Below are 24,695 nucleotides of genomic sequence, written 5' to 3'. Positions count from 1 at the left end.
GATAAAGAGGAATTGTGCCCAGTTCTTATCCAAATCAAGTCTCAAATAGGCTTGTGGGAACTGGACACACAAAGGATCTGCATCTTGCTGGTGGTGCTCAGAAGAGCAATGACTGTGCAGGGAAGAAGGCCCTTATACAGAATTTCTTTCCTGTGGCCCAGTGTGGGAGCAAAGAATGATTCTCTGATCCAAGTGTATGAATTCTTGAATGGCCCCACATTTTCTCTCAGCTCAACATGGCATATAGCAGTAAATGAAGTTCTGGGACCAGAGAGGAGCACATGAGAAGCAAAAGTAGAAACATATATGGGAAATGGACCAGGCATTAGTGAGCTTGTTGAATGATAACCAGGGCCAGTGGGTGAGGGGCATCTCAGGTGCTACTGTGCATAACTAATGGTGGTAGCTGAGAGCTCAATGTCTACCACTCTACCTCTGTAACCTTGATAAAACTCATCCTCTCCAGAATCTTGAAATGATGGACTAAGCTTCTGATACCCCTTCACCAGAGCTCTCAAAATAGAAATTCAGCTGTGATATAGAAAAATAAAGTCATATTTCTTACACACATGAATCTGAGTGTGAGATTCAAGTATCCTTTTTGAACAATAAATAAAAATTCCATTTGTTGATGTCTGGTCAAGAATGGGCACCTCTCTACAAAAATCAAGAGGCCCTTAAACTCAGGCCAATATAAAGAGGGGTTTATTTAAAAGACAACATAAAGATCTCTTAGAAACCCAGAGAAGGAGAGGAAAGCTGTCTGAAAGGATTCTTGGAAAGTGGAAAATGAGGCTTTTTCACTGTTTCTACCAGGCCACATGAGCTCTTTCATCTCTCCCTGTCTTCTTTTCATCTCCCTCTTCATTCTTCCCTTCTTTTGCTGCCCTAACCTGGGCAGCCTATGATGATGGCTGGGACTCTGGTCTCATGCCTGTTCATTCACCCCACTGACATGGTTCCTGTGTTTCTCAGTTCGATGTCCATATAAGAATTGGACTGGCTCCCTTTGGTCAGGTGCCTACTAGTGGTCCAATTCTATCTGGCTATTGCTAAGAAGTCACAAGCTACAGTTAGAGCACTAGGACAGGGATGCCATATGGCACAACTCCAGGGGGTGCCTGTCAAATTGCACTCTGTGGATAGCACTTCTTGCATTTGTGTAGTACACGTCCTGCATGGCCACCCAGATACAGTGGTCCTGGCCAAGAGTCTTACTCTTCTGTTTCACAATTGTAATAAAATGGTGGAACTTATTGTTGTTTAACACAGGAGGAAACTGAACTTGGGGGCCTGACTAATCAAATAACAGACAAGGAACTGAGATAAGAGGTCCAAAAACACAACTGCAATTTTCAGTTTGGGATTTAGACTTGGTAAGTTCTGCTTGGATTGATTTGTTGAGGTAGGGTGAGTTCTTTGCCTCGAGGCAACACTTTCCTTGACAGCTGGCAATTCCTGAGCAGTTTTCTCTCACTGCCTGGCCTGGAAAGCAGGTGATTTCTCTCTGAAGGACCCTGATAGACCTTACTCCTCACAGTAGGAAATGAGGTAGTAATGTAAGCCAAGAGAGGCACTTATCTCAGGTACAACATTTAAGGGGACACTAAATTCAATAATGGTGATAAATATATGAATTCTATATTTTAAAATGTGTAAATATTAAATATTTATTCTTTTTTCTTGTCATTCAAGTACAGTTGTCTCCATTTCCCACCACCACTTTCCTCCACCTCAGCCATCCCCACCTCCCACCCTCCATCTTACTCCCCTTTGGCTTTGTCCATGTGTTCTTTACACGTGTTTCTTGACAACACTTACCCCTAATCCCCCAATTATCCCCTCCCACCTTCCTTCTGATTATTGTCAGTTTGTTCTTTATTTCAATGTCTCTCGTTGTATTTTGCTTGCTTGTTTGTTTTGTTGATTATGTATCACTTATAGGTGAGATCATATGGCATTTGTCTTTCATTTAAAGTAAAAAAGAAAATAACAATCCATATCTGAAAAAAATAGAAATACTTAAAATAGAGACAGGATCAGTATGGTCACCTGGTGCCAGGCCTCTGGATGGAGACAAGACAGAAAGAGGAGCCCAATGGCTTGATACTGGCCCTCTGCTCATGGCCACCCCTGTTGTCCTCACCTTCCCATGCCTTGTTGGGTACTTCATAACATTTTGGCCCCCATGTCTGGCTTTCTACACCACTGCACACTCAGGCTTCCCTCCCAGAGTCACCATGAAGGAGGGGAAACTGTATAGGAGTGCTTCTGCAGTAATCACCAAAACAGTATTTCTTCATTCGGTGTTATTTTTTAAAGTGAGATGACATTTTCCAATGATATGCTAAAAAAGTTGAGCCTCTTCCCTTTCACATTTTCTTACCAAAATTCAACTAAAAGGATTTGTTTATACAAGAGACATCAGTCTCCTTTACATATCTGTGTGTTGGGCTACTATTGGTTTCCCTGTTTTGTTTACTACTCTTATAAACTTAAGAAAATACTGGTTCTTCTGCTGGTATGTTAGCTGGGACACATATATAATACTGATCTCCCCAAAGGCACTGCAGAATTGTTCCATCCCAGTGGCCTTGGGTTTTTCGGCCAATCCAAAAGTCATTCTGTAGAATACAAATATAACTGCTCCCTACCCCAAAGATGTTTTATTTATTGTTTTAAAAACATATTTTCTGGGTTCCTTTATCCTAGGAAACATATGCTTGGTGAATAGCAAATAAGTTCCCTAACCAGACTGTTATAATTTATCCGTGGCATAATTCAAGACATACGTATTGGAAACATTTTTTCCTGAAGGAAAAGTGGTGGCTGACTTAAGCTCAACATTTGGGCCATGATTTTCCCTAAAATATTCAGAAAATCCATCTTTTGTTTGTCTGTTGGTGTGTCAATTTTTAAGTGAGAGACTGGGTACCTTTGGTCTCCATAGTAAAAATTCCATGTGTTTATTCTGGTTAACTGAAATAAAAACACAGGAGGAAAAGGTCAGTGACTCATTTTTGATTGGGAGTTACTCAAAGTAGAGGATGATTATTTGAAAGTTGATCACTAACACAAAGATGCTATGTGCCTAAGGATAACATCCATGGCAAGGATTTTAAATAACAAAATTTAAAACTTTTAGACATGTGTTTTCACACTCTGGCTGTTTCTTCACAGGTGCAGGTGTTTTCAACATTACTAATGTTTCATCCATGTGTAATTAACCTTGATTTCGTGCCATTCCCTCTTGGTACCAGAATATGAGTAATGTGTTGAGTAATGGATTAAAGTGTCTAGAATAACTAATGGCTATAGGAGTCTATTTGGACTGATGGTTTATGCCTCTGATATGAGCCAAATCAATACAATAAAGTCTGAGGTAGCCACTATGTGGTGAGGAGAGGCAGAAACATTGATTGAATCCCAGTCTTTCCAACTCCTCTGTCACTTCAAGTTCTGTGGGGAATCTGTGGAAAGGTAGAAAGGGGCCCTAAAATGCTTTATGATTGTTTCCTTGCTTGCCATTGTGTGATCTAGTAGGTATCCTGCTTCTTTCACCACAACAGCAGAAATTGTGTTATAAAGTAGTTTGACAGGATTAAATGCTATGACATGCATAGTGCTTAGCAAAGTACAGGCTCTTAGTAAACACCAAATAAGTGTTGGCTATTATAATTACTTTTTACCATCATTATTAGATCAGCACCTTTATCTCTGAATTGTGTCCCTTTGCTCTCAAGGGAATTGTTCTAAACTAATTTAAGCTGTACATGACAAGTGAAAATGTCCACTTTAGAATGTAAGAACTCAGTTGCAGCAGGTGTGGATATGTCAATCTGTGAGGAATACTATCCCTCTCTCCTTTGGGCTTCCATGAAGCTTAGCTTTCTCATAACTGAAAGCCATTGGTGCTTTGTCCTCCTGAGCTTAGGCTCAGATGGACCAGTTCCCAGGTCTAAGGGCAATGCCTGGGTGGGGAACCTGACCCTCAGACTCCAGGTTGTTGAATCTCTATCAGTATCTACAATATACAAGTATGAGAAATCTAAAAAGTTGAGCTCATAGAACCAAAGGGTTAAGTAGTGGTTGTCATGGCCTGGACTGGGGGAAATGAAGAGATGTTGATCAAAGGGTACTTCAGCTATAAGATTACTAAATTCTGGGGAATCTTATATACAACATAGAACTATAATAATACTGTATGTGTATTTGAAACTTGCTAAGAAGTGGATCTGAAGTGTTTTCATTACACACAAAAAGGTAATTAGGTGAGGTGATGGATATGTCAATTAAGTTGTAAATATATTTAATTTTACATTGTATACCCTAAATATCTTTAATTTATTTGTCAATTATAAAGCAATAAAACTGGAAAAAATAAAATGAAGCATAGACAGATTCAGGTTTACCTGCAAAAATTGGAATTCAGCTGCATCACTAAGACCCTGTACGAAGTGGCTTAATTTTGTATGATTCCACGAAACACAGGTGAGACCAGTGTGGAAACAGTAGGTGGGCTTGCAAAGAAGTTACAAAAAAATCCCCACCACCACTCTCCCACACTCCACTGACCCCCACCTCCCAACCTCAATCTTACTCCCCTTTGGCTTTGTCCATGAGCCCTTTATACATGTTCCTAGAGACTCTTCCCCTTCTTTTCCCCATTATCCCTCTCCTCCCACCCCCCTGGTTACTGTCAATTTGTTCTTTATTTCCATGTCTCTGGTTATATTTTGCCCACTTGTTTGTTTTGTTGATTAAGTTCCCCTTACAGGTGAAATCGTATGGTATTTGTCTTTCAATGCCTGGCTTATCTCACTTAGCATAATGCTGTCCAGTTCCATCCATGCTGCCATGAAATGGAGCTACTTATTTCTTCCTGCTGTGTAGTATTCCATTGTATAAATGTACCTCAGTTTTTTCATCCATTCATTTACTAATGGGCACTTAGGTTGCCTCCAGCACTTGGCTATTATAAATTTTGCTGCTATGAACATCATTTTAATGGCTCTTAGTAAACTCTAGGCCCTGGAAGCCAGGCCTGTATGACAGAACTTCATCCATTCACTTACTTAACAAATTATTCATACCTGTGTTGAGTCAAGCATGTGTTTAGGGCATCTGTGAGCAAGAATGACATTCTCCTGTTTAGAGCTTACATTCTAAGTTGGAAAAATAGTAACCAAGTGAAAATAAAGAAAATAATTACAAACACTATGAGAGAAAATAAAAACATGCTAGAAAACATTTGTGGGAGAGCCTTGACATTTTCATATTGCTCCAAGAGGAAGACTGTGCCTTCTGTAGTCATAAAGAATGAAGATAATCCCTGGTTGGTGTAGGTCAGATTGAGCATGGATCTGTGAACCAAAGGTTCATAGGTTTGATTCCCAGTCCTGGCACATGCCTGGGTTGCAAGTTAGGTCCCCAGTAGGGGGCCTATGAGAGGCAACCACACATTGATGTTTCTCTCCCTCTTTCTCCCACCCTTCCATCCTCTTTAAAAATAAATAAATAGGCTCTTCAAAGAAAAAAGAATGAAGATAATGTTCTGGTTACTTGGTAAAGACTGTGGAATGATTTCTCCTCAAGTGTTGGTGGATACCAGCTTTGCCCTTCCTGTTAGGTTGTGCATTTGGACTGAGCAAAGTAATTGTTATTGCTGTTCTTCTTTAGTTGTGGGTATGTCAGTAGAGTTTCCACTATGCACTACAATTACTGCTTTTATCCTCAACCTCAGAAAACACAGCTTTGTAAACTGATTTCCTCATAAGCAGCTTTTTTCTTCACAAAATATGTCATGGGTCTGGAACGCATTTTTAAAAAAATGTTTTAGAAAATGCAGTTTGATGTAGGTCCTTGCTTTTCATGACTTTGAATACTTCTTTCCAGCCCCTTCTTGCCTGAATAAACCTTTCTTTTGATAGGCTTGTGAGCACTGCTTTGTAGGTAACTCTCACATTTCCTCTTGTTGCTTTTAAGATTCTCTCTTTATCTGTAATCTTGGGTAATTTAATTATGATGTCCCTTGTGTGTGCTTCCTTGGGTCCATCTTTTTGGGGAATCTCTGGGCTTCCTGGACTTACTGGAAGTCTATTTCCTTTGCCATATTAGGGAAGTTCTTCATTATTTTTTCAAACAAGTTTTAAACTTCTTGCTCTTCCTCCTTTTTTTTTTTTCTGGCACCCTTGTGATTCTGATGTTAGAGCACTTAAAGTTGTCCCAGAGGTTCCTAAGCCTCTACTCATTTTTTGAATTCTTGTTCCTTCATTCTGTTCTGGTTAGGTGTTTATTTCTTCCTTTTGTTCCAAATTGTTGATTTGAGTTACAGTTTCCTTCCCTTCAATGTTGGTTCCCTGTATATTTTGCTTTATTTCACTTTGGGTAGCCTTCATTTCTTCCTTTATTTTGTGACAGATCTCCATCAGTTCTGTAAGCCTCCTGATTACCAGTGTTTTGAACCCTGCATCAGATATGTTGTCTGTTTCCTCATCACTTACCTTTTTTTCTGGAGCTTTCGTCTGTTCTTTCATTTGGGCCATATTTCTTTGTTTTGGTGCACCTGTTATGTTGTAAGAGGGGCAGTGCCTTAGGTATTCGCTGGGGTGAGGTAACTCTCTTTGCTGCATTGTGGGGCTGTTTATGGGGGAAGGGCCTATTTTATCCAGCAAAGCTATCTTTTAGAATGGAAGGGCAGGTAAAATGCTTATCCTAGATAAGGTAAAATTAAAGGAGTTCATCATTACCAAGGCTTTATTATATGAAATGTTAAAGGGACTTATCTAAGAAATAGAAGAAGGTAAAAAACTACGAACAGTAAAATGACAACAAGCTCATAACTATCAACAACTGAATCTAAAAGCCAAAGGGGGTAGGTTCGAGGGTGGGAGGTAGGTATGGGTGAGGTGGGGGGCATGGCAGGGTGAAAATGGAGACAACTGTATTTCAACAACAATTAAAAAATATTAAGACAGTTAAAGTAAATACAAAATAAACCACAAAAACTAAGCAAACAGCTAGAACAGGTATAGAACCAGGGAGAGGGAGATCATATGGAGGATTTTTAGTGGGGAGTAGGAGGGGAAGAATGAGGGAAAGATATAGGGAATAAGAAATACAATTGGTAGGTATAAAATAGATGAGGGGACATTAAGAATGGTATAGGAAACAGAGAAGTCCAATAACTTTTATGTACAACCCATGGATATGAACTAAAGGGAGGATGCTAGAGGGTGGGAGAGTACAGGGCAGAGGGAGGATAAAAGGAATAAAAACATTTGGAAAAATGTTAAGAAAATGCCACTTGAAACATCATGTATCATGAGTTTCTGAAGTGTAGTAAATATGTCTCTGGAGAGAAATATTATGGATAATTTATCTATCCTTGTTGGCTATCCTAGGTGTTTAGGTGTCTGTAAGGCTCATCCTCTAGGTCTCAGGTATCTGCCTGTGATTCCTTGAGACATAGAATGTACCTCCGACCTTATTTGCCAAAGTTGTTACAGAGAAACTTAAGAGCCCCTAAAACAAAACAAAACAACAGGTATTTGAAGGCATATATGTAAGTAGATTCTATCTTATAGGTTAATGCAAAATAAGTACAAATAAATCAGGTTTGTTTCTAAACAAAAGAGGAAATGATACAGGAATTCTTTGGGTGAAATAATATACATGTCAAAAATGTGCTATACTTCCATTTTCTATTTTTAGACCAATGCAGTTCTAAAACAGATTTTTAAGAAAGATTAAAATAACCATGTAATTCTTTTCTTGAAATATTTAAAAATATTGTAGGTATAAAGAGAATTCATATGCACATCTATTGAACAATCATATCCATTAGTAGAGAATGCAGTAGCCTGTGTTCAGTATATTGCTTTGAGGTCTGAGAAGTGTCTAGATTTCTTGACCATCTCTAGCTATGTGGAATCTTGAGTGCTAATCATCTGGTGCCAAATTTGAGTCATAGAACCTTAGTAGTAGGTCTGAAGATAAGCTGTGGTGCATCAGAAGCTGCTTTCATAAAATTTTTTGAAATCTTCTTTCTTTTTGTCCTTAAAAATGTCAAGAATTATGTCTAAAAGACAGTGTCAATATATATGCTGAAAGGATGACCGGATGGAAATGTCTTCTGGCTCCTACCTCTCCTATGGTCAAGATTACACTGTACCTCACAGTTAACTGACTAAAGGTTAGGGATGACCAGTTTCTGGGTGGAGTATACAAGGTGGCTGTACCTCAGAATAGTCAATTTGTCCCACAAGTTTCAAATATATTCTGGAAGATACTTCTTAATAAATCAAGGCACTAAAAAATAAGTCCAAAAAGAGAATACAGTGATTGGGGCCCACTTTCCAGGTTGTAGCCCTATTTCTCATATTATTCCTCATTTAGTTTTTTTTCTGTACCTTCCTCAAAACAAACTATCTTCCCCGCATTTGTTGGCTTTTTCTTATTTGGGGGTTCTTCCTTAAAATGTGGAGGTAATTCTTAAACATTAACATGTATCAAAAACAGATAAAGTGCTTGTTAAAAATGCAGAAGTTAGACCTGGCTGGTGTAGCTCAGTGGATTGAGCTCGGATTGTAAACCAAAGCATCGCAGGTTCGATTCCCAGTCAAGGCACATGCCTGGGTTGCAGGCCATGGTCCCCAGCAACTGCACATTGATGTTTCTCTCTCTCTTTCTCCCTCCCTTCTCTCTCTAAAAATAAATAAATAAAATCTTTTAAAAAATCTTAAAATAAAAAAAATTCAGAAGTTGCACCCTCACTGGTGTAGCTCAGTTGGTTGGGCATTGTTTGCCAGTTCAATTTGTGGTCAGGGCACATGCCTAAGTTAGAGGTTTAGTCCCTGGTTGGGGTGTGCATATGAGAGGCAATCAATCAATGTTTCTTTTTCACATCGATGTTTATCTCACTCTCATTCTCCCTACCTTCCCTTCTCTCTAAAAATAAATTAATATTTTTTTTCTAAATGCAGATGTTGCAATTTCTAGGGCAATCAATACAAGAATGGTAAAAGAATATCAAACTAAAGAAGCAGCACCACTATTCACTACTTAGTAACACTAGTATTCATGTTTGGAAGTTACTTTATAATGTGCATGCTACTTTTACACAATTTGAATATTTCTCAATTCCAGTATCCATGGGTCACTCATTGATTAAGTGCCTGTTGGGTTATTAAACCTAACATTATAAACTTTCTTCATCGTCTTCCCCTTCTTCTGTAACTACAGGAAACAATGTTTAATAAACACACCCAAGTAATTATCCCTTTCCAGAGGCTTTCTTGCCTTTGGTCTCTTCCCACTCTGGCCCTTCCTTCACATACTTTCTACTTATTTGTTCATTCATTTATTTATTCATCCAGTCATAAAACATTTATTGTCTGCAAAGAATCAATCCCAGTGCTAGGTACTCTATAACATTACTATGAATTCTCACTAAACTCTGAAAAGCAGATATTATTGTAAATGAAAGCAGTGAAACTGAAAGGAGAAGGAACTTTCCTGAAGTGTCACACAGCTGAAATGTGGTAGAGCCAGGATTTGAATGTACACAAGCAAAGATCCCTGCTTTGTGGGCTTTTTCATTAGCTACAGAGAAGTTTTCTAGTGACACTGCCAACTCTCTCCTGGAACAATAACCATGAAATTTCACTGGTGCCCAGGAGAAAAAAAAGAGGAAGGAAAAAAGTAGAGAGCAAAAACCAACTCTATAAACTAATAAAAGTTGAAAATAACCTTGGAGTATCTAATGTGGAAAACCTACTTTTGATAACTAATAGAGCATATGAGGTAACTTTTATTTTGATCTTCCTGAATTTGCATACAAAGCAAGAAGAACATCCATTCTACCTCACTATAGATAACAAATGTAAAGGCCTCTAAGAAGAGTAAGGAACTAATGAGTTTTAAGTGATTTGGGTAGTTTTGTCAAAGTTTAAAGTGTACACAAATTACCATGGGTCTTGTTAAAAATATTCTCATTTCTGCAGTTTTGGGTTGGAGCCTGAGAATCTGTATTTCTAACAGACTCCCAGGTGATGGCCTGGATCACACTTTGAGAACCAAGATCTTGGTGACTACTTGAACCCTGACATAGCGTAGGTGGTGGAGTGACATCTGAGGCTGATAGATGTTGTCCCCGGTTAACTGGATATAGATTTAGGAGATTTGGAATTGAAGCCAATGTTACCACCTTGTAACTTTAAGCAAACCATTTAAACGTTCCGAGTCTTTCTTTTCCCTGTAGATTAAAGACAATAGCTCCCATTTTACTGGGATGTTGAGAAGATTAAAAGGAGATAATGTTATGTGAAAGTACTTTGCAGAGTATCAGCTATTACTCAGTGCACTCAGTTGTCATTGTATAATATTGGGAGAGGGCTGTTATTGAACCTAGGTTTGGCAGATACTTTCCTAAATTTGAGAACCAGGGATGAAGGATTTCTGAAATATGGAAGAAGGAAGAGGGATGGACCTGAGTGAATGCCAGTTTGTTAAGGGAAGTGGGTATTCACCAGAAGTGTGGTGATTTGGAAAGCAGTTATTTTTAGGGAGCCTGGAGACAGGACAGAATGTGCATCCTCTGGGTATGTTTTTCTCAAGCATGGATTGAAGAACGATGACCCAAGTAAGTAAAATTAGGGAAAATAGCTGGTATAGAATTTCTTTGTCTCTGAAAAGCATATTATAAAGAAATGCAGTTTCATTTTCAGTAAAGAAATAAGTGAGATAAGCTAAAACATTTCTGCTAAAAATACTTGGAAATGCTGAATAAAATATTACAAATATCATTTTAAATGCACATTTGATATCTCAAGAAAGTAAGGGAAATACTCAGGGATACAAAACAAAAGAATGTAGAAATTGGAACAGTTTCAAGTAGCTCTGGTTTCACCTACCTTTTATTTTGTAAACTTGCAGCAGTTGGGGAGTTGAGTTTAATAGTCTTGCAGGGTTTTAGACAAGGCTTGAGGTTCTCAAGATGTCAGATGTTAGGATTGAGATCCTTCCAGGCATAAGCTTAAAGCTGAGGCTCCCAAATTCCTGTTCCAACTCCCTGATGGCTCTGACTCTCACTTTCCTTTCACCCATTCTGTAATTTATTCAACAAATATTCATTCAGTGTCTCCTCTTTGTGGAACACCATGCTAGGCACTGTAATGAGGGGGTTCTGGTAATTCTTAGGCCACACTGGATGGTTCAATGTATTAACACATAACAAAGTGTTGGGGGGCAGGGGCAAAATGTGAAGGGATTACAAAAAAACAGTAATTCGTAGACAGACAACAATATGGTTATAACCAGAGGGAATGGGGGTTTGGGGAGGAAGAATAGGGTAAAGGGAGGGTAAATGGTGATGGAAGGAGACTTGACTTGGGGTGGTGAACACACGATACAATATATTGATGATGTATTATAGAGTTGTACATTCAAAAACTATATAATTTTATTAACAAATGTCACTCTGAGGCAGGAGATAATCAGAAATAAGAAAACATGGAGGCACTCCATGTCTAGGACAAAGGACATCAATATAGAAGAGAGACAATATTCTAAGACCAGTTTCTCAGGAATAAGGAAACTCCAGAAGTGCTCCAGGACTAGGACAAGGGACATTGATACAGGACAGAAATCCTGTTCTAAGATCAGTTGTTCCTGCTTCCTAGAAAGCCCTGAGTTGTGATGAATCATGACTGCACCTGCACAAAAGATGCTACATGACCCCTGCTTCATTATAACAGCATTAAAATAAATTAGCATTGTGAGTCCCTTGCCCCATTGAGCAATCAAAAGAAATCATGGGAGTTCACATGCAGAGTAGCTTAAAACTAATATAACTACTTGCACATGCACAATAAAAGCCCACCAAAACTAGCCAGGAAATATCCGCCCTATAAGAATAGATTCCCTCCAGCTGCTGAGGGCCAATCTCTGCTTGGAGTTGGTCCAATCTATATTCTGTGGAGTGTACTATTGCTCAATAAATCTGCTCTCTTTTTGCTATAAACTCCATGTTTGGTTCAATCATTCTTTGTGATCACCAAGAACCTGTTTACCTGTGCCCACCTGTGACAATTTTTGGTTAGCTGACCAGGGAGAGAGTCCAAGTTTGGTTCCGGATGTAGTAAACCCACTAATTTCAGAGGTGGGGATTCCAGGAAGAGCAAAGACTGTGTTACTGGTTAAAGTCCAATTAAAGCCAAGGTTAAATTGTCCTCACAGGAAGTGATATTTTATTAAGTAGGAGGCTGTGGAAGGGTTGCAGGTATCATTACTAAATATATACAACATAGACTTATAGTTCCTTTCAATCTTGCAACACTCTCAGTTTACCCATAATATAACCCACTGGAGAGTACAGGCTAGTCCAGGATCTAAGGTTAGTTAATGAAGTGGTAGTCCCTTTACATTCAATAGTAGCTGATCCTTAAAACTTGCTCCTGCAGGTACCTGATGATGCTCAGTGGTATTCAGTGTTAGATTTGAAAGATGCCTTCTTCTGCATCCCTTGCATTCTGACACTCTATATGTTTGCTTTTGAGTGAACTGATCCAAAGACAATGACACATTAGCAATACACATGAACTGTGTTGCTGCAAGGGTTTAGGGACAGTGTTCACCTATTTGCTAGGGTATTAGAAAAGGATCTTAGAGAGATACAGTTACAAGGAGGAGACATTTTACAATATGTAGATTTTATACTAATCTGCAGGCCCTCCAAGGAGGCTTCTGATTAAAATACCATCCAAACTCTGAATTTTCTAGATGAAAAAGGATATTGGGTATCAATAAAGAAAGTTCAGAGTACCAAAAAATAAAAAATAAATTACTTAGGGCCCTGGGTCTAAGCAATTATAGGAGAGAATTAAAGTTAACTGCACCTGCTACTAAACAGCAGCTTTGCTCCTTTTTAGGAATGGCAGGATTCGGTATGATTTGGATCCCTAACTTTGGACTAATTGTCGAACCTTTGTATGAAGCTACTAAGGGGCCAGAAATTAAACCTATTATATGGGAAAAGGAACATGATCAGGCTTTTAATAAAATCAAGCAGGGTCTAATCAAGCCCCTGGCCTTAGACATCCTAACTTAAATAAGCCTTAGAGACAAGGAATAGCCTTAGGGGTCTAGGTCCAGTGATTAGGAAATGACTGGTTGGATATTCCTCTAAAAAGCTGGATACTGCAGCAACTGGGTGGCCATAGCCATGCTAACTGAGGAAGCTGCTAAGTTAAATGTGAGGCAGAAGTTAGAGGTCTTAACTCCACCTCAGGTAAAAGGAGTATTAGAAATGAAAGGGCTCTTTGGCTAACAAGAAATAGACTGTCCAAATATCAATCCTTTTGCCTGGACAATCCTTAAGTAACTGTAAAAAAACTAATACTTTAAATTCAGCCTCCTTGATGCCTACAGAATCATCCTCAGGTTTGACCCTTTCCTTCTCATATTATCAATCTTTATTACTCCAGCAGGACTGACTTGTTAGAGCAACCCTTAGAAAATTCTGATGATATTTTGCCAGGGGAAGCTTTGTACGAAACGGACAGTGAAAAACAAGTTTTGTAGTAGTTTATATAACACCATCGAGGCATAACCCTTTCTACCCTCAACCTTAGCCCAAAGGACCCAAAAATAGCCCTTACCTGAGCACTTATTCTAGGACAAAGAAAAAGGGCTTATATATATACAGACTCCAAATATACTGTCCTTGTTCTACATATTCATGCTGCCATATGGAAAGAAAGAGGGCTTCTCATTGCTAAGAATTCCCTTGTTAAACATGGAGCAGAAATCCTAAATCTGATGGAAGCAGTTAAGCTCCCAGAACAAGTGGCAGTCATGCATTGCTAAGGCCATCAGACAGATATGTCTCCTTTTTTTCAGGGAAATAGGAGAGCAGACCAAGAAGCAGAGAAAGCAAGCACTATGAACTGCCAAACAAATAGCCTCATTCTTCTCTGTAAATGGCTCAGATATCAAGTCCAACTATATATCTGAGGAAATATCTTGGGATTTGGAGCAAGGAGGTGTCCATGAAGGGCCCTGGATATATATTGGTCAGAAATTCTTCCTTCTCTAGGATTCCCAATGGAAATTCTTAAAGGCTTTGCACACACCTCTTTCTACACTGGAAGGGATATTATGACAACAATGGTTAATAAATTATTCATAAACAGTGGAACAGCTACTACCATAAAAAATATTTGCCAGGCTTGTATTCTTTGTGCCTACAATAACCCTGGGCAAAAGCCATCCCTTCCCTCACTGATAGAATCTATTCAGAGAAAAGGGACCTATCCAGGAGAGAATTGGCAGATTGAGTTTACCAAAATGTCTCCTTGTAGGGGATATAAATATTTACTAGTCCTGATAGATACCTTTAGTGGATGGATTGATGCTTTTCCAACAAAGATAGAGAAGGCCATAAAAGTAACAAAAGGTCTCCTAAAGGAAATAACACACCAATTCAGTCTCCCATGACCCCTACAAGGTGATTATGGGTCATCCTTCACTTCTAAGATCATTCAAGCAGTCTCTGAAGCCTTTGGCATAAAATATTATCCCCACTCCACTTGGAAATCATAGTCCTCTGGAAAGATAAAAATGTGTAAATCAAATCTTAAAAGGGACATTAGTTCTTTATATTTTGGAGATCAGACCCTTGTCTCAGGTATTATCTGCAAATATGTTTTCCCATACAATTGGTTCTCTTTTTATTTTAATACTATTTTCTTTAGCCATGAGGAAGTTTTTATTTTGATGAGGTACCATTTGTTTATTCTTCCCTTTATGTCTCTTAGAGCTCTAGGGGTTGTCTTGGTGAAAGTATTGCTGCATGGAATATCTGAGATTTTCTTGCCTATGTTCTCCTCTAGGACTTTTATGGTGCCACGACTTATATTTAAGTCTTTTACCCACCTTGGATTTATTTTTTAGGGTACTGTATAAGTTGGTGGTTGAGTTTCATGTTTTTGCATGTAGCTGTCCAGATGTCCCAATGACTTTTGTTGAAGAAGCTATTTTTATTCCATTGTATGGTTGTGCCCTGTTATCAAATATTAATTGACCATAAAGGCATGTGCTTATTTCTGGGCTTTCTACTTTGTCCCATTGGTCTATGTGTCTGTTTTTATGCCAGTACCATACTGTTTTGATTATGGTGGCCTTGTAATATAGTTTGATATCAGGTATTGTGATCCTTCCTATTTTGTTCTTCTTTCTCCAAATTGCTGTGGCTACTTGGGGTCACTTACGGTTCCATATATGTTTTTGAAATGTTTGTTCTATATCTGTGAAATATGTCATTGGCATTTTAATAGGGATTGTGTTGAATCTATAAATTGCTTTGGGTAATATGGACACTTGGAAAATGTTAATTTTTCCAACCCATGAACATGATATATGTTTTCATTTATTTGTATCTTCCTTAATTTCTTTCTTCAGTGATGTGCAGTTTTCTGAGTACAAGTCTTTCACCTCCTTGGTAAGGTTTATTCCTAGGTACTTTATTTTTCTTGTTGCTCTAGTGAATGGGATGATCTCCAAAATATATAAAGGACTTATACAACTCCACTCCAGGAAGACAAAGAGCCCAATTAAAAAATGGGCAAAGGACTTGAACAGACACTTCTCTAAGGAGGACATACAGAGGGTCTAGAGACATGTGAAAAGATGCCCAGCATCACTAGCCATCAGAGAGATGCAAATTAAAACCACAATGAGTTATCACTTCACACTGGTGAGAATAACCATCATAAACAAATTAACATACAAGTGTCAGAGAGGTTGTGGAGAAAAGGGAACCCTAGTGTACTATTGGTAGGAATATAGACTGGAGCAGCCACTATGGAAAACAGTATGGAATTTCCTAAAAAAAACTAAAAATGGAATTGCCTTTTGACCCAGCAATACCATTGTTGGGATTATACCCTAAGGATCCTGTAACACCAGTTCAAAAGAACATATTCACTACAATGCTCATAGCAGCACAATTTACAATAGCCAAGTGCTGGAAGCAACCTAAGTGCCCATTAGTAAATTTGTGGATCAAAAACTATGGTGGATTTACACAGTGGAATACTGCACAGCAGAAAGAAAGAAGTTCCTACCCTTCATGATCGCATGGATGGATCTGGAGAGCATTATTCTAAGTGTAACAAACTAAGCAGTGAAAGGGAAATACCATATGATCCCACCTATATGTGGAATTTACTCAACAAAACAAACAAGCAAGCAAAATACAACCAGAGACATTGTAATAAAGAACAATCTGACTGTTATCAGAGAGGAGCAGGGAGAAGGATAATAGGGGATAATGGGGGGCATCAAGTAACATGTATGAAGGACACATGGACAAAACCAAAGGAGGTGAACTAGAGGGTCGGAAGCAGGAAGCGAAGGAGGTGGGTTTGAGGGTGGTGAGGGGGGGCGTGTGGTGGGGTGAAAATGGAGACAATTGTACTTGAACAACAATGAATGAATGAATGAATAAATGAATGAATAAAAAGAACATTAGTAAAACTTTGTCAGGTGACTTCTGAGAACTTGGCTAAGTTGCTACCTACAGCCTTTATGAGAATTAAGGGCTCTCCTAGAGGCCAATACATAGCTCAGCACATTTGAAATTATGTATGGCAGGCCCTTTTTAACTCTAGAACTGATATTTAATATAGAGACCCATTAAGCAATTAAGTATATAATAAACAGGGCAAGGGTAAAAAGCTTTACAGGAATATGGAAACATAGTCTCACCAGCCCCAAAATGGAACTTTTGAATTACTAAATCTCCAGGGTCATGGGTACTCATTAAAATTTGAAAGGAGGGATCAGCCGCAGACAAACTCAACCCTAACAGGAAAGGACCCTACCAGGTACTTCTGAGTACCTCCTATGGCTGTAAAACTTTTAGAGATTGATAATTGGCTTTGTATTTCCAGAGCAAAGCCAGATCCTGCTGATTCCAATCTGACCCAGAACCAGTTGGACACCCAAAGCCCCTACACCTGCAAGCCACTGGAGGACCTCAGATTCCTGTTCAAAATGAGGAAGCCCTAAAAGATAAGTAATGATTAATGCCGATGTACTAAAATCACCATTGTTCTGGATAATTATCCTTCTTATAATCTTTCTACTAGTGCTGGTCTTCTGTATGAAGTCTTATTAATTTCTTTCGGGTGAAATCATATTTATGAGTTTCCAAAATGAAAATCTCTTTGTTGTTTCTCTTAACCTTTCTCTACTAACCTACATCCTGTATACAAAAATGGAATGGAAAAATTTTAATAAATGCTTCTCTAAATTTAGTAGCAGAAGAAAATCTGGCCCAATGTTGAATGTGTAATCCTAGCCCAGAAACTCCTTCAGATCTAATACTCATATAAAAACCTACCCAATAGCTAATGAATCCTTAATCAATGCTTTGAATTCTTCCTCTAATTACATGCATTCCTCTTTTTCTTTAAGACTCAGATGGGAGTGGAAACCTCTTTTGTGCTTCTGTATGACCCCACTAGAATTAAAGCTATTTAATTACTTTATTTCATTTCTTAAGTGTGAGAGTATTATAGGATGCACCCATGTTATAATAATATTTATACTGGAGCCATCAACCTATTTGATGGCCTGGCCTCTGGTTCAAGTTCCAGCTTTCTTGAGAACCTTTCTGAGGGAGAAATTTCAAACCTTTGATTTGGTCACATATAGTATGCTACCTCAATTATGACTCTATTGCTGCTTTGACAAAAATAATAATGCAGATACCAACAATACTATAGAATACATAGGTTGGAAATTGAGTCAACCACTTCAAAGGGTATTAACAAAATTTCTACCACCTCCTGTGGGAGGGGAAGATTGGGGAAATAGCTTAGGCCTCCTTAAGGGTTGCTTTTCCCCCTTGCCATATGCTCTCCTTAAGAAATATAACTCTACTAATGCCATGGTCAGTGAAGCACCCCCAAGCCTTGTTTGGTTATGCAGAACTCCCCCAAACTGGCTAACAGTTTACTCAGAACTTCAAGAAGCTATTGCTCATGCACATCTCAGCAACTCTAAACATGGGGGTGAATGTTTAGGGACCTTGGCACCTCAAGACCTTACCATTACATACATAACCCAGGGTCCTGGAAGGCAGTCTGTCAACAGAACAATTGGTCTAATAGTAGCCTGAGCTGCTGCCACTATAGCCATTGTGGCCCTCTGGGGAGGCTTTGCCTACCATGAGGCTGCTCTATGGAACTCACTAAGATTATAGAAATGTCAAAAAGTACCACTGATGCCCTAGCTGAATTATCAAGATCAGTAAACTCACTGGCAAATAGAGTCATAGATAACCACCCCACCCTTGACTATTTTCTAGCAGAACAAGGTAGGGTATGTGCTGTTACCAATAAAACCTCCTGTTATAATAAATCCTACTGCACCTATGTAAATAACTCTGGAATAGTCAAAACTAACACAAGGAATTATGACTTCCCCTGCACAGAAGATGCTATATGACCCTTGCTTCATTATAAGAGCATTAAAATAAGTTAGCATTGCAGGTCCCTTGCCCCAGTGGGCAATCAAGGACAATCATAGGAAATTGCATGCCCAGTAGCTTAAAAGTAATATAACCACTTACACATGCACAATTAAAGCCCATCAAAAATAAGCCAGGAAATATTCACCCTGTAAGAATAGAATCCTTCCAGCTGCTGAGAGCTAATCTCTGCTCGAGGTTGGTCTGCTCCATATTTTGTGGATTGTGCTATTGCCTAATAAATTTGCTCTTTCTCTGCTATAAACTCTCTGTGTGTTCTGTCCAACTCATTATTTGTGATCACCAAGAACCTGGTTATCTGTGCCCATCTGTGATAACCCCCCAAAAATCAATAAAAAATTTTAAAATGACCAGGCTGATACTTTTCAAGATTAAAGAAAGACACAATACAGTGAAACACTCCTCCTCTCACTGTGGAAAGCCTAGTAATGCCGATACAGTTCAGGCTTGTAATTTTGGGTGCTGGAGGCTTCTGGCTGGAATCCCAAGTGCCTGATTTGACAGAGGGAAGAAACAATAACTTTATGAAGCTGCTCACTGAACCTCCCATGGGGAATAGAGTTTCTCCCATAGAAACTTTTTGTCAAATTCTCAGGTCTACAAACAGAAATTCTAGTTTTTGAATATTTAAATGGTAACTGTAAATTCACTGAGGGCTGCTCCAAAGGCCAACTTGTTTTCCTCTAGTGTAATTATTCAAGGGCAACAGTTCATCAGCAGAAGTATATAAAGGGCAGATCCAGTCTCTTAATCCTGGCAGAGAGAGAAGCCTGGGGCTGCAGTATGGTTGGAGCACCTCAGTCTACAGCTTATTTTCAAATACTGGGACAACTCAGCTGGTTGACAGGTTCAGTAGGAGTTTAAGTCATTGAAGCTATTGTTGACAATTATTTACTACACAGTCAAGACTATGTTTTCAGGTAATTTGTTCAGCTCTGTTGAGTTCCTTTTGGGGCATGGGCTACTTTAAAAGTTTATAGGAAAGTCCATTTCCATTTAAACACTGGCTTCCTACTTTTTAAAATATTTTTTTTTGGTGCCAGACAAATATGGACCTATAAGTCTAGGCATTGCCACTTACTAGCTATGTAAACATGACATGTCCTTTAAACTCTTGGAAACTCAATTACCTTACCCCATATATGGACAAGCAAATATGGGAATGCTTGGTTATCAGATGTGTTGGGATTCTGGTGACTTCTATTTGTGTATGTGTTTTTTAAGGGTATTTTTATAAAAAAAATGCAATCAAGTTTACTCTTAGTCCCTTGCTCATCTCTCTTTACACACAAAAGTGGTGACATTCAAAGATAGGACAGTATAGACTGTAGGCAAAAACCTTCGAGCCTATGCCATGGAGCTGGGGGAAGATGCTATTCTAGAGAACATTGACTGTTGAGCATCTGTACTCAGGGTTTGTCTTAGAGATTGTCTGTACATAGTGCTCATAACACCTAGAAACTACATAAGTAATCAGAGATAAAGTGTAAATTTGGTTTGACAAATCACTACATAAAGCAAAGTTCAATATAAATTCTGAATGGATGAATACTTGCCATGCAAAGACAAAGATTCATTCATTCATTCATTCATTCATTCACTTGACATTTGCTGAGCCATTGCCAAGTTCCAGGCAAATCTCTCAGTTCTAAGGGTATGTTGGTGAAAACAACAAAGTTCTTCCCTCATGGAACATAATTCTTGTCAGACAAAAAATTAAGAAATAAAAATGTGACATAATGTTAAATAGTGACATGGTATTTGAAGAAAATAAAGCAGAGATAGGGAATAGAGTTACTTTTTCACAGGCCAAGAATGACCTCTTTTGAGGTGATGTTTCATCAAAGACCTAGATCAAGTGAGGGAATGAGTCACAGGGATTTTGAGGAAAGTAACTCATTAGCCATAAAACTAAGACCTATATTTAGCCTGTATGCTTTGAAGAGGACTTGGGATTTTATTCTACATGAACAGAAGCCATCAGGGAGAGACAGGATCTTATTTTGTTTTTAAAAAGTTCACACTGGCTACTGTATGTAAGGTAGACCATATGAAGACAGAGGTGGAAGCAGAGAGACCAGTTAGGAAGCCACTGAAAAAGCCTAAATGGGAGATGATGGCTCATCTTAAATAGGGCTGACTTACATTTTTATTTGACTTTGTACTGAACTTATTCTGAGTGTTCAGCTCTCTTGTTCATTACTGAAGCAGAATCATTTGCTCTTATTATTAAAGAAAATCACTTTTTCTTTAATCAGTGATCCCACTGACTCTCATCATTTCCCTTCAAAGGGTAATGCTCAGTGATGGATGCATGTAGATGTTCCCTTAGTGTTTCACTGTCTTCCCTCCTTTTCCCTACCTGAGGACAGTGGAGGTATTCCTCTTCTTGCTCTCTGTTTTCATAGTCTTCTGGTTCCATAACTGAATGTCCTTTTCTACTTTTCAGTTTCCATTGATGAATAAAAAATTTCCATTAGTATTTCAAAGAAATTTTGAGCACACATCAATTGCATCCATAAAAAGTCCCATCAAGGACATTCTGCATTTTGTTGGAGTTGATCCAAGAGCCATGATATATGAATTTGGAATTTTCTTTCAGTAGTCCTTAGAAAAGTTCTACAAGGTACATGGTGGAAAACATGTTGGAATTTGTAGGTTACGAAACAAATAGCTTTATTTCTAGAATACTTGAGACTCTTATCCATGACTTCATTTCACCTGAATGTGGCCTTCATGAATCTGGTTGCTTGGCTGTTTACAGAAAATAGGGGTAACAGTCACATTAATATATCATCTTTTCTGTAATTAGAAAAGAAACCTGAGAATGCTTTCCTAGCAAATACGTAAACAGAGTTTCCTTCAACACCTGTTCGCTTAAGTTGTGAGATATTTGAAAACAACTACACAAATTCTTGTGTCTGATCCAATCTTTTGAATACCTACTAGGGCATTACAAAAATTTTGCTAGTGTGAACAAATAGTATCACACTCCCTCTTTTCCATCCCAACTCATGGATTCAAGGACTTGGAATGACTGGGGGGAATAGGGTTTTTTGGTTCTGTGTAATTTATCCAAAGATGAGAACACATTTTCCCCCCTTTGGGTTTTCAGAAACATGTACAAAGGACACATGGACAAAACCAAAGAGGGGTAGGATCAAGGGTTGGGACTGGGGATGGCTGGGGTTGGGGGAACTGGTGAGGGGAAAATAGAGACAACTGTACTTGAACAACAAAAAAAATGTAAAAAAGAACACAGTTTTTTTTTTAAGTCAAATGCCTAATATCACATTGTTGTTATGCTAAGGAGATGGGATTTTGATTCCATATTCTGAATACTCATCCACCCTACTATGCTTTGTAAACTTAAACAATTATGCAAAAATACATTTTTTTAACTTTAAACAAATTTTATTACACAAAGCTCACATAATTGGATATTTCTCTACTTTGTACACAATTATTCTTATTCTCCACAGAAAGGCTGCTTAACTTCTCATCAGGTGATGGCAAGCACTAAAATCCTGATTTTAACAGAATAGTAGTAAAAATACCTCAGTGATTTAAGTTGAAAACAGTACATTGGTACATGGCTCTTGCACTTAGTTATCAGGAATGTACAAATGTATTTTATTCAAGAATACAAAATAAATTATCTGTAGGCATGGACAATGACAGCAGTAAACCATTGTATGTTGTCCACTGAAACCAGTAACTGATGGTCATAGTGATTTTCTTAAACATCAGCCAGCCTTTTCTACCGTCATTTCCTTCAACTGACTTCTCTGAAGTTAGAGGTGAGGAGCCCTGCCTGGAGCTTCCTCTCACAGTTCTCAGTACTAATGGTAAAGCACTATTCTGGGACTAGAACATGCCACCTCCCATACTGCCTCCCATTCCGCCCATGCTGCCCATCCCAGGGTCTTTCTCTTTCAGAAGTTCTGTGACTACAACTTCTGCGGTTGCTAACAGAGAGGCTACTTCAGCAGCATCCAATAAAGCAGTTCTTACAACCTTAGTTGGATCAATGATTCCTTTTTCCACCATATTCACGGAATCTCCAAGCATAGCGTCATAACCAACTTCTGAGGAACTCTGCATAATTTTCTCAACTATCAACGATCCCTCCACACCCGCATTCTTAGCAATGGTCATTGCAGGAATTCTGAGCGCTTTTTAAATAATTTCTATACCATTTTTTTGATCTTCATTAGCTGGAGTTAACGAGTCCAAGGGCGGAATGCACCGAAGCAGGGCACAACCCCCTCCCAGAACAATGCCTTCCTCAACAGCAGCTCCTGTAGCATTGAGGACATCTGTTACTCTGTCTTTCTTTTCATTCACTTCAATGTCACTTGTCCCACCAACCTTCAGCACAGCTACCCCATCTGAGAGTTTTGCTAGACGTTCATTTAGTTTTTCCTTTTCATATTCACTAGTTGTGACATTCAACTGCTTAATGATTTCTTGAATATGTTTTTCAATTTGAGCCTTGCCACCTTTTCCTTTCAGGAGCATGGCATCGTCTTGGGTCACAATGACCTTGCCAACTTTTCCTAAGTCATGAGCCTGAACATCTTCAAGACTGAGAGTTAATCCTTCTTCTCCAAACACTGCACCACCAGTAGCAATAGCCATGTCTTGAAGCTGGTTCTTTCTATTGTCACCAAAACCTGGACCTTTGACTGCTACCACTTGAAGACCAACTTTTAGCCTATTCAAAACAAGTGTACTTAGAGCTTCTCCATCAACATCTTCAGCAATTATGACCAAGGGCTTATGGTGAGCATTGGCAATTTCAAGAGCAGGTACAATGGACTGAACACTTTTCTCTTCACTCAGTAGGACATAGGCATCTTGGAATTCACATTTCTGGCCTTTTGGTGTATTAATAAAGTCTGGAGAAATATAACCTCGATCAAACTTCATGCTTTCAATAATTTCTAATTCATTGTTCAGTGTTTTCCCATCCTTTACTGTGATGACACCCTTTCTTCCAATCTTTTTCATTGCATCAGAAATTATGTTGCCAATTTCTTTGTCTCCATTTGCAGAAACTGTAGCAACCTGAGCTATTTCTTCAGGGGTTGTCACAGGTTTGGACTGTTTCTTAAGTTCAGAAATTACAGCATCAACAGCTAACATCAGACCTCTCCTGATCTCCACTGGATTAGCACCTTTACTAATCTTCTCAAAACCCTCCTTGGCAATAGCGCATGCCAGCACAGTAGCAGTGGTGGTGCCATCACCAGCTTCTTCATTTGTATTATTGGCAACATCTTGAACAAGTTTGGGGCCAATATTTTTCTATTTGTCTTTTAAGTCAATGGACTTTGCAGCAGTCACACCATCTTTTGTTACTTTGGGACTTCCCCAGCTCTGTTCAGTTATCACTGTTCTTCCCTTCGGCCCCATAGTAACAGCTACAGCATCGGCTAAAAGGTCTACACCTTGAAGCATTAAGGCTCGGGCATCTGCACCAAATTTTACATCTTTGGCATAAGCCCGAGTGAGATGAGGAGCCAGTGCCCTGGACACCGGCCTAATCTGTCAAAGGGCTTTGTGTAATTGAAGCATTTCTGCGGGGCAGCGGCCGGGTGTGCGAGTGGCTAGGAAGGCCGTCGGCAGCGAGTGAGAGCCAAAAATACATTTTTGTAGTGGAAAAATTTAAAAATACAAATGGTTTTTTAAAAAACTTTAAAAAATCTCACCTTTCAGAGGTAACCACTGTTAACATTTTCGTTCAATTTTTCCTGATATTTGCCTACATAAATAAGTTATAAATATGTTTTCAAAAATGGATATTACTTTACAACTTTATTGTTTCCTTTAAACATCTTGTGTTGATAACTTTCTATGTCATGAACATAGACATGCATTATCATTTTTGAAACACACTGTTTTCCATTCCAGGATGTTAGTACTGTTTATTAAATACTTCATTATTTTTTTCTCTTCTGACCTGGGCAACCATGTGGTTAACCAATACCTCTGTTTTAAAACATTTATTGAGTACTAATGATACTCCAATTTTATACTAAGTACTCCATATATGTTAATTTCATTTACTTAATTTGCTTATAAATTTCTTGATATTACTGACAATGCTTATTCTTTATGCACATTTCTGCATGCA

The 24,695-nt window shown here is 38.6% G+C and overlaps 1 protein-coding gene across 1 annotated transcript; it reads right to left on the bottom strand.

The window, feature by feature from the left end:
* Positions 1–21,948: 21,948 nt before the first annotated feature.
* On the bottom strand, positions 21,949–24,180 carry LOC114508886 (60 kDa heat shock protein, mitochondrial-like). Its single transcript, XM_036011356.1, is given in 1 exon segment — positions 21,949–24,180. A coding segment is annotated over 1 exon segment (1,401 nt). The 5' UTR covers positions 24,137–24,180; the 3' UTR covers positions 21,949–22,735.
* Positions 24,181–24,695: the final 515 nt, after the last annotated feature.

The sequence above is a fragment of the Phyllostomus discolor genome, chromosome 11 (assembly GCF_004126475.2).
Source record: "Phyllostomus discolor isolate MPI-MPIP mPhyDis1 chromosome 11, mPhyDis1.pri.v3, whole genome shotgun sequence".
Classification (NCBI taxonomy): domain Eukaryota; kingdom Metazoa; phylum Chordata; class Mammalia; order Chiroptera; family Phyllostomidae; genus Phyllostomus; species Phyllostomus discolor.
This window is presented reverse-complemented; position numbering and strand designations above follow the sequence as displayed.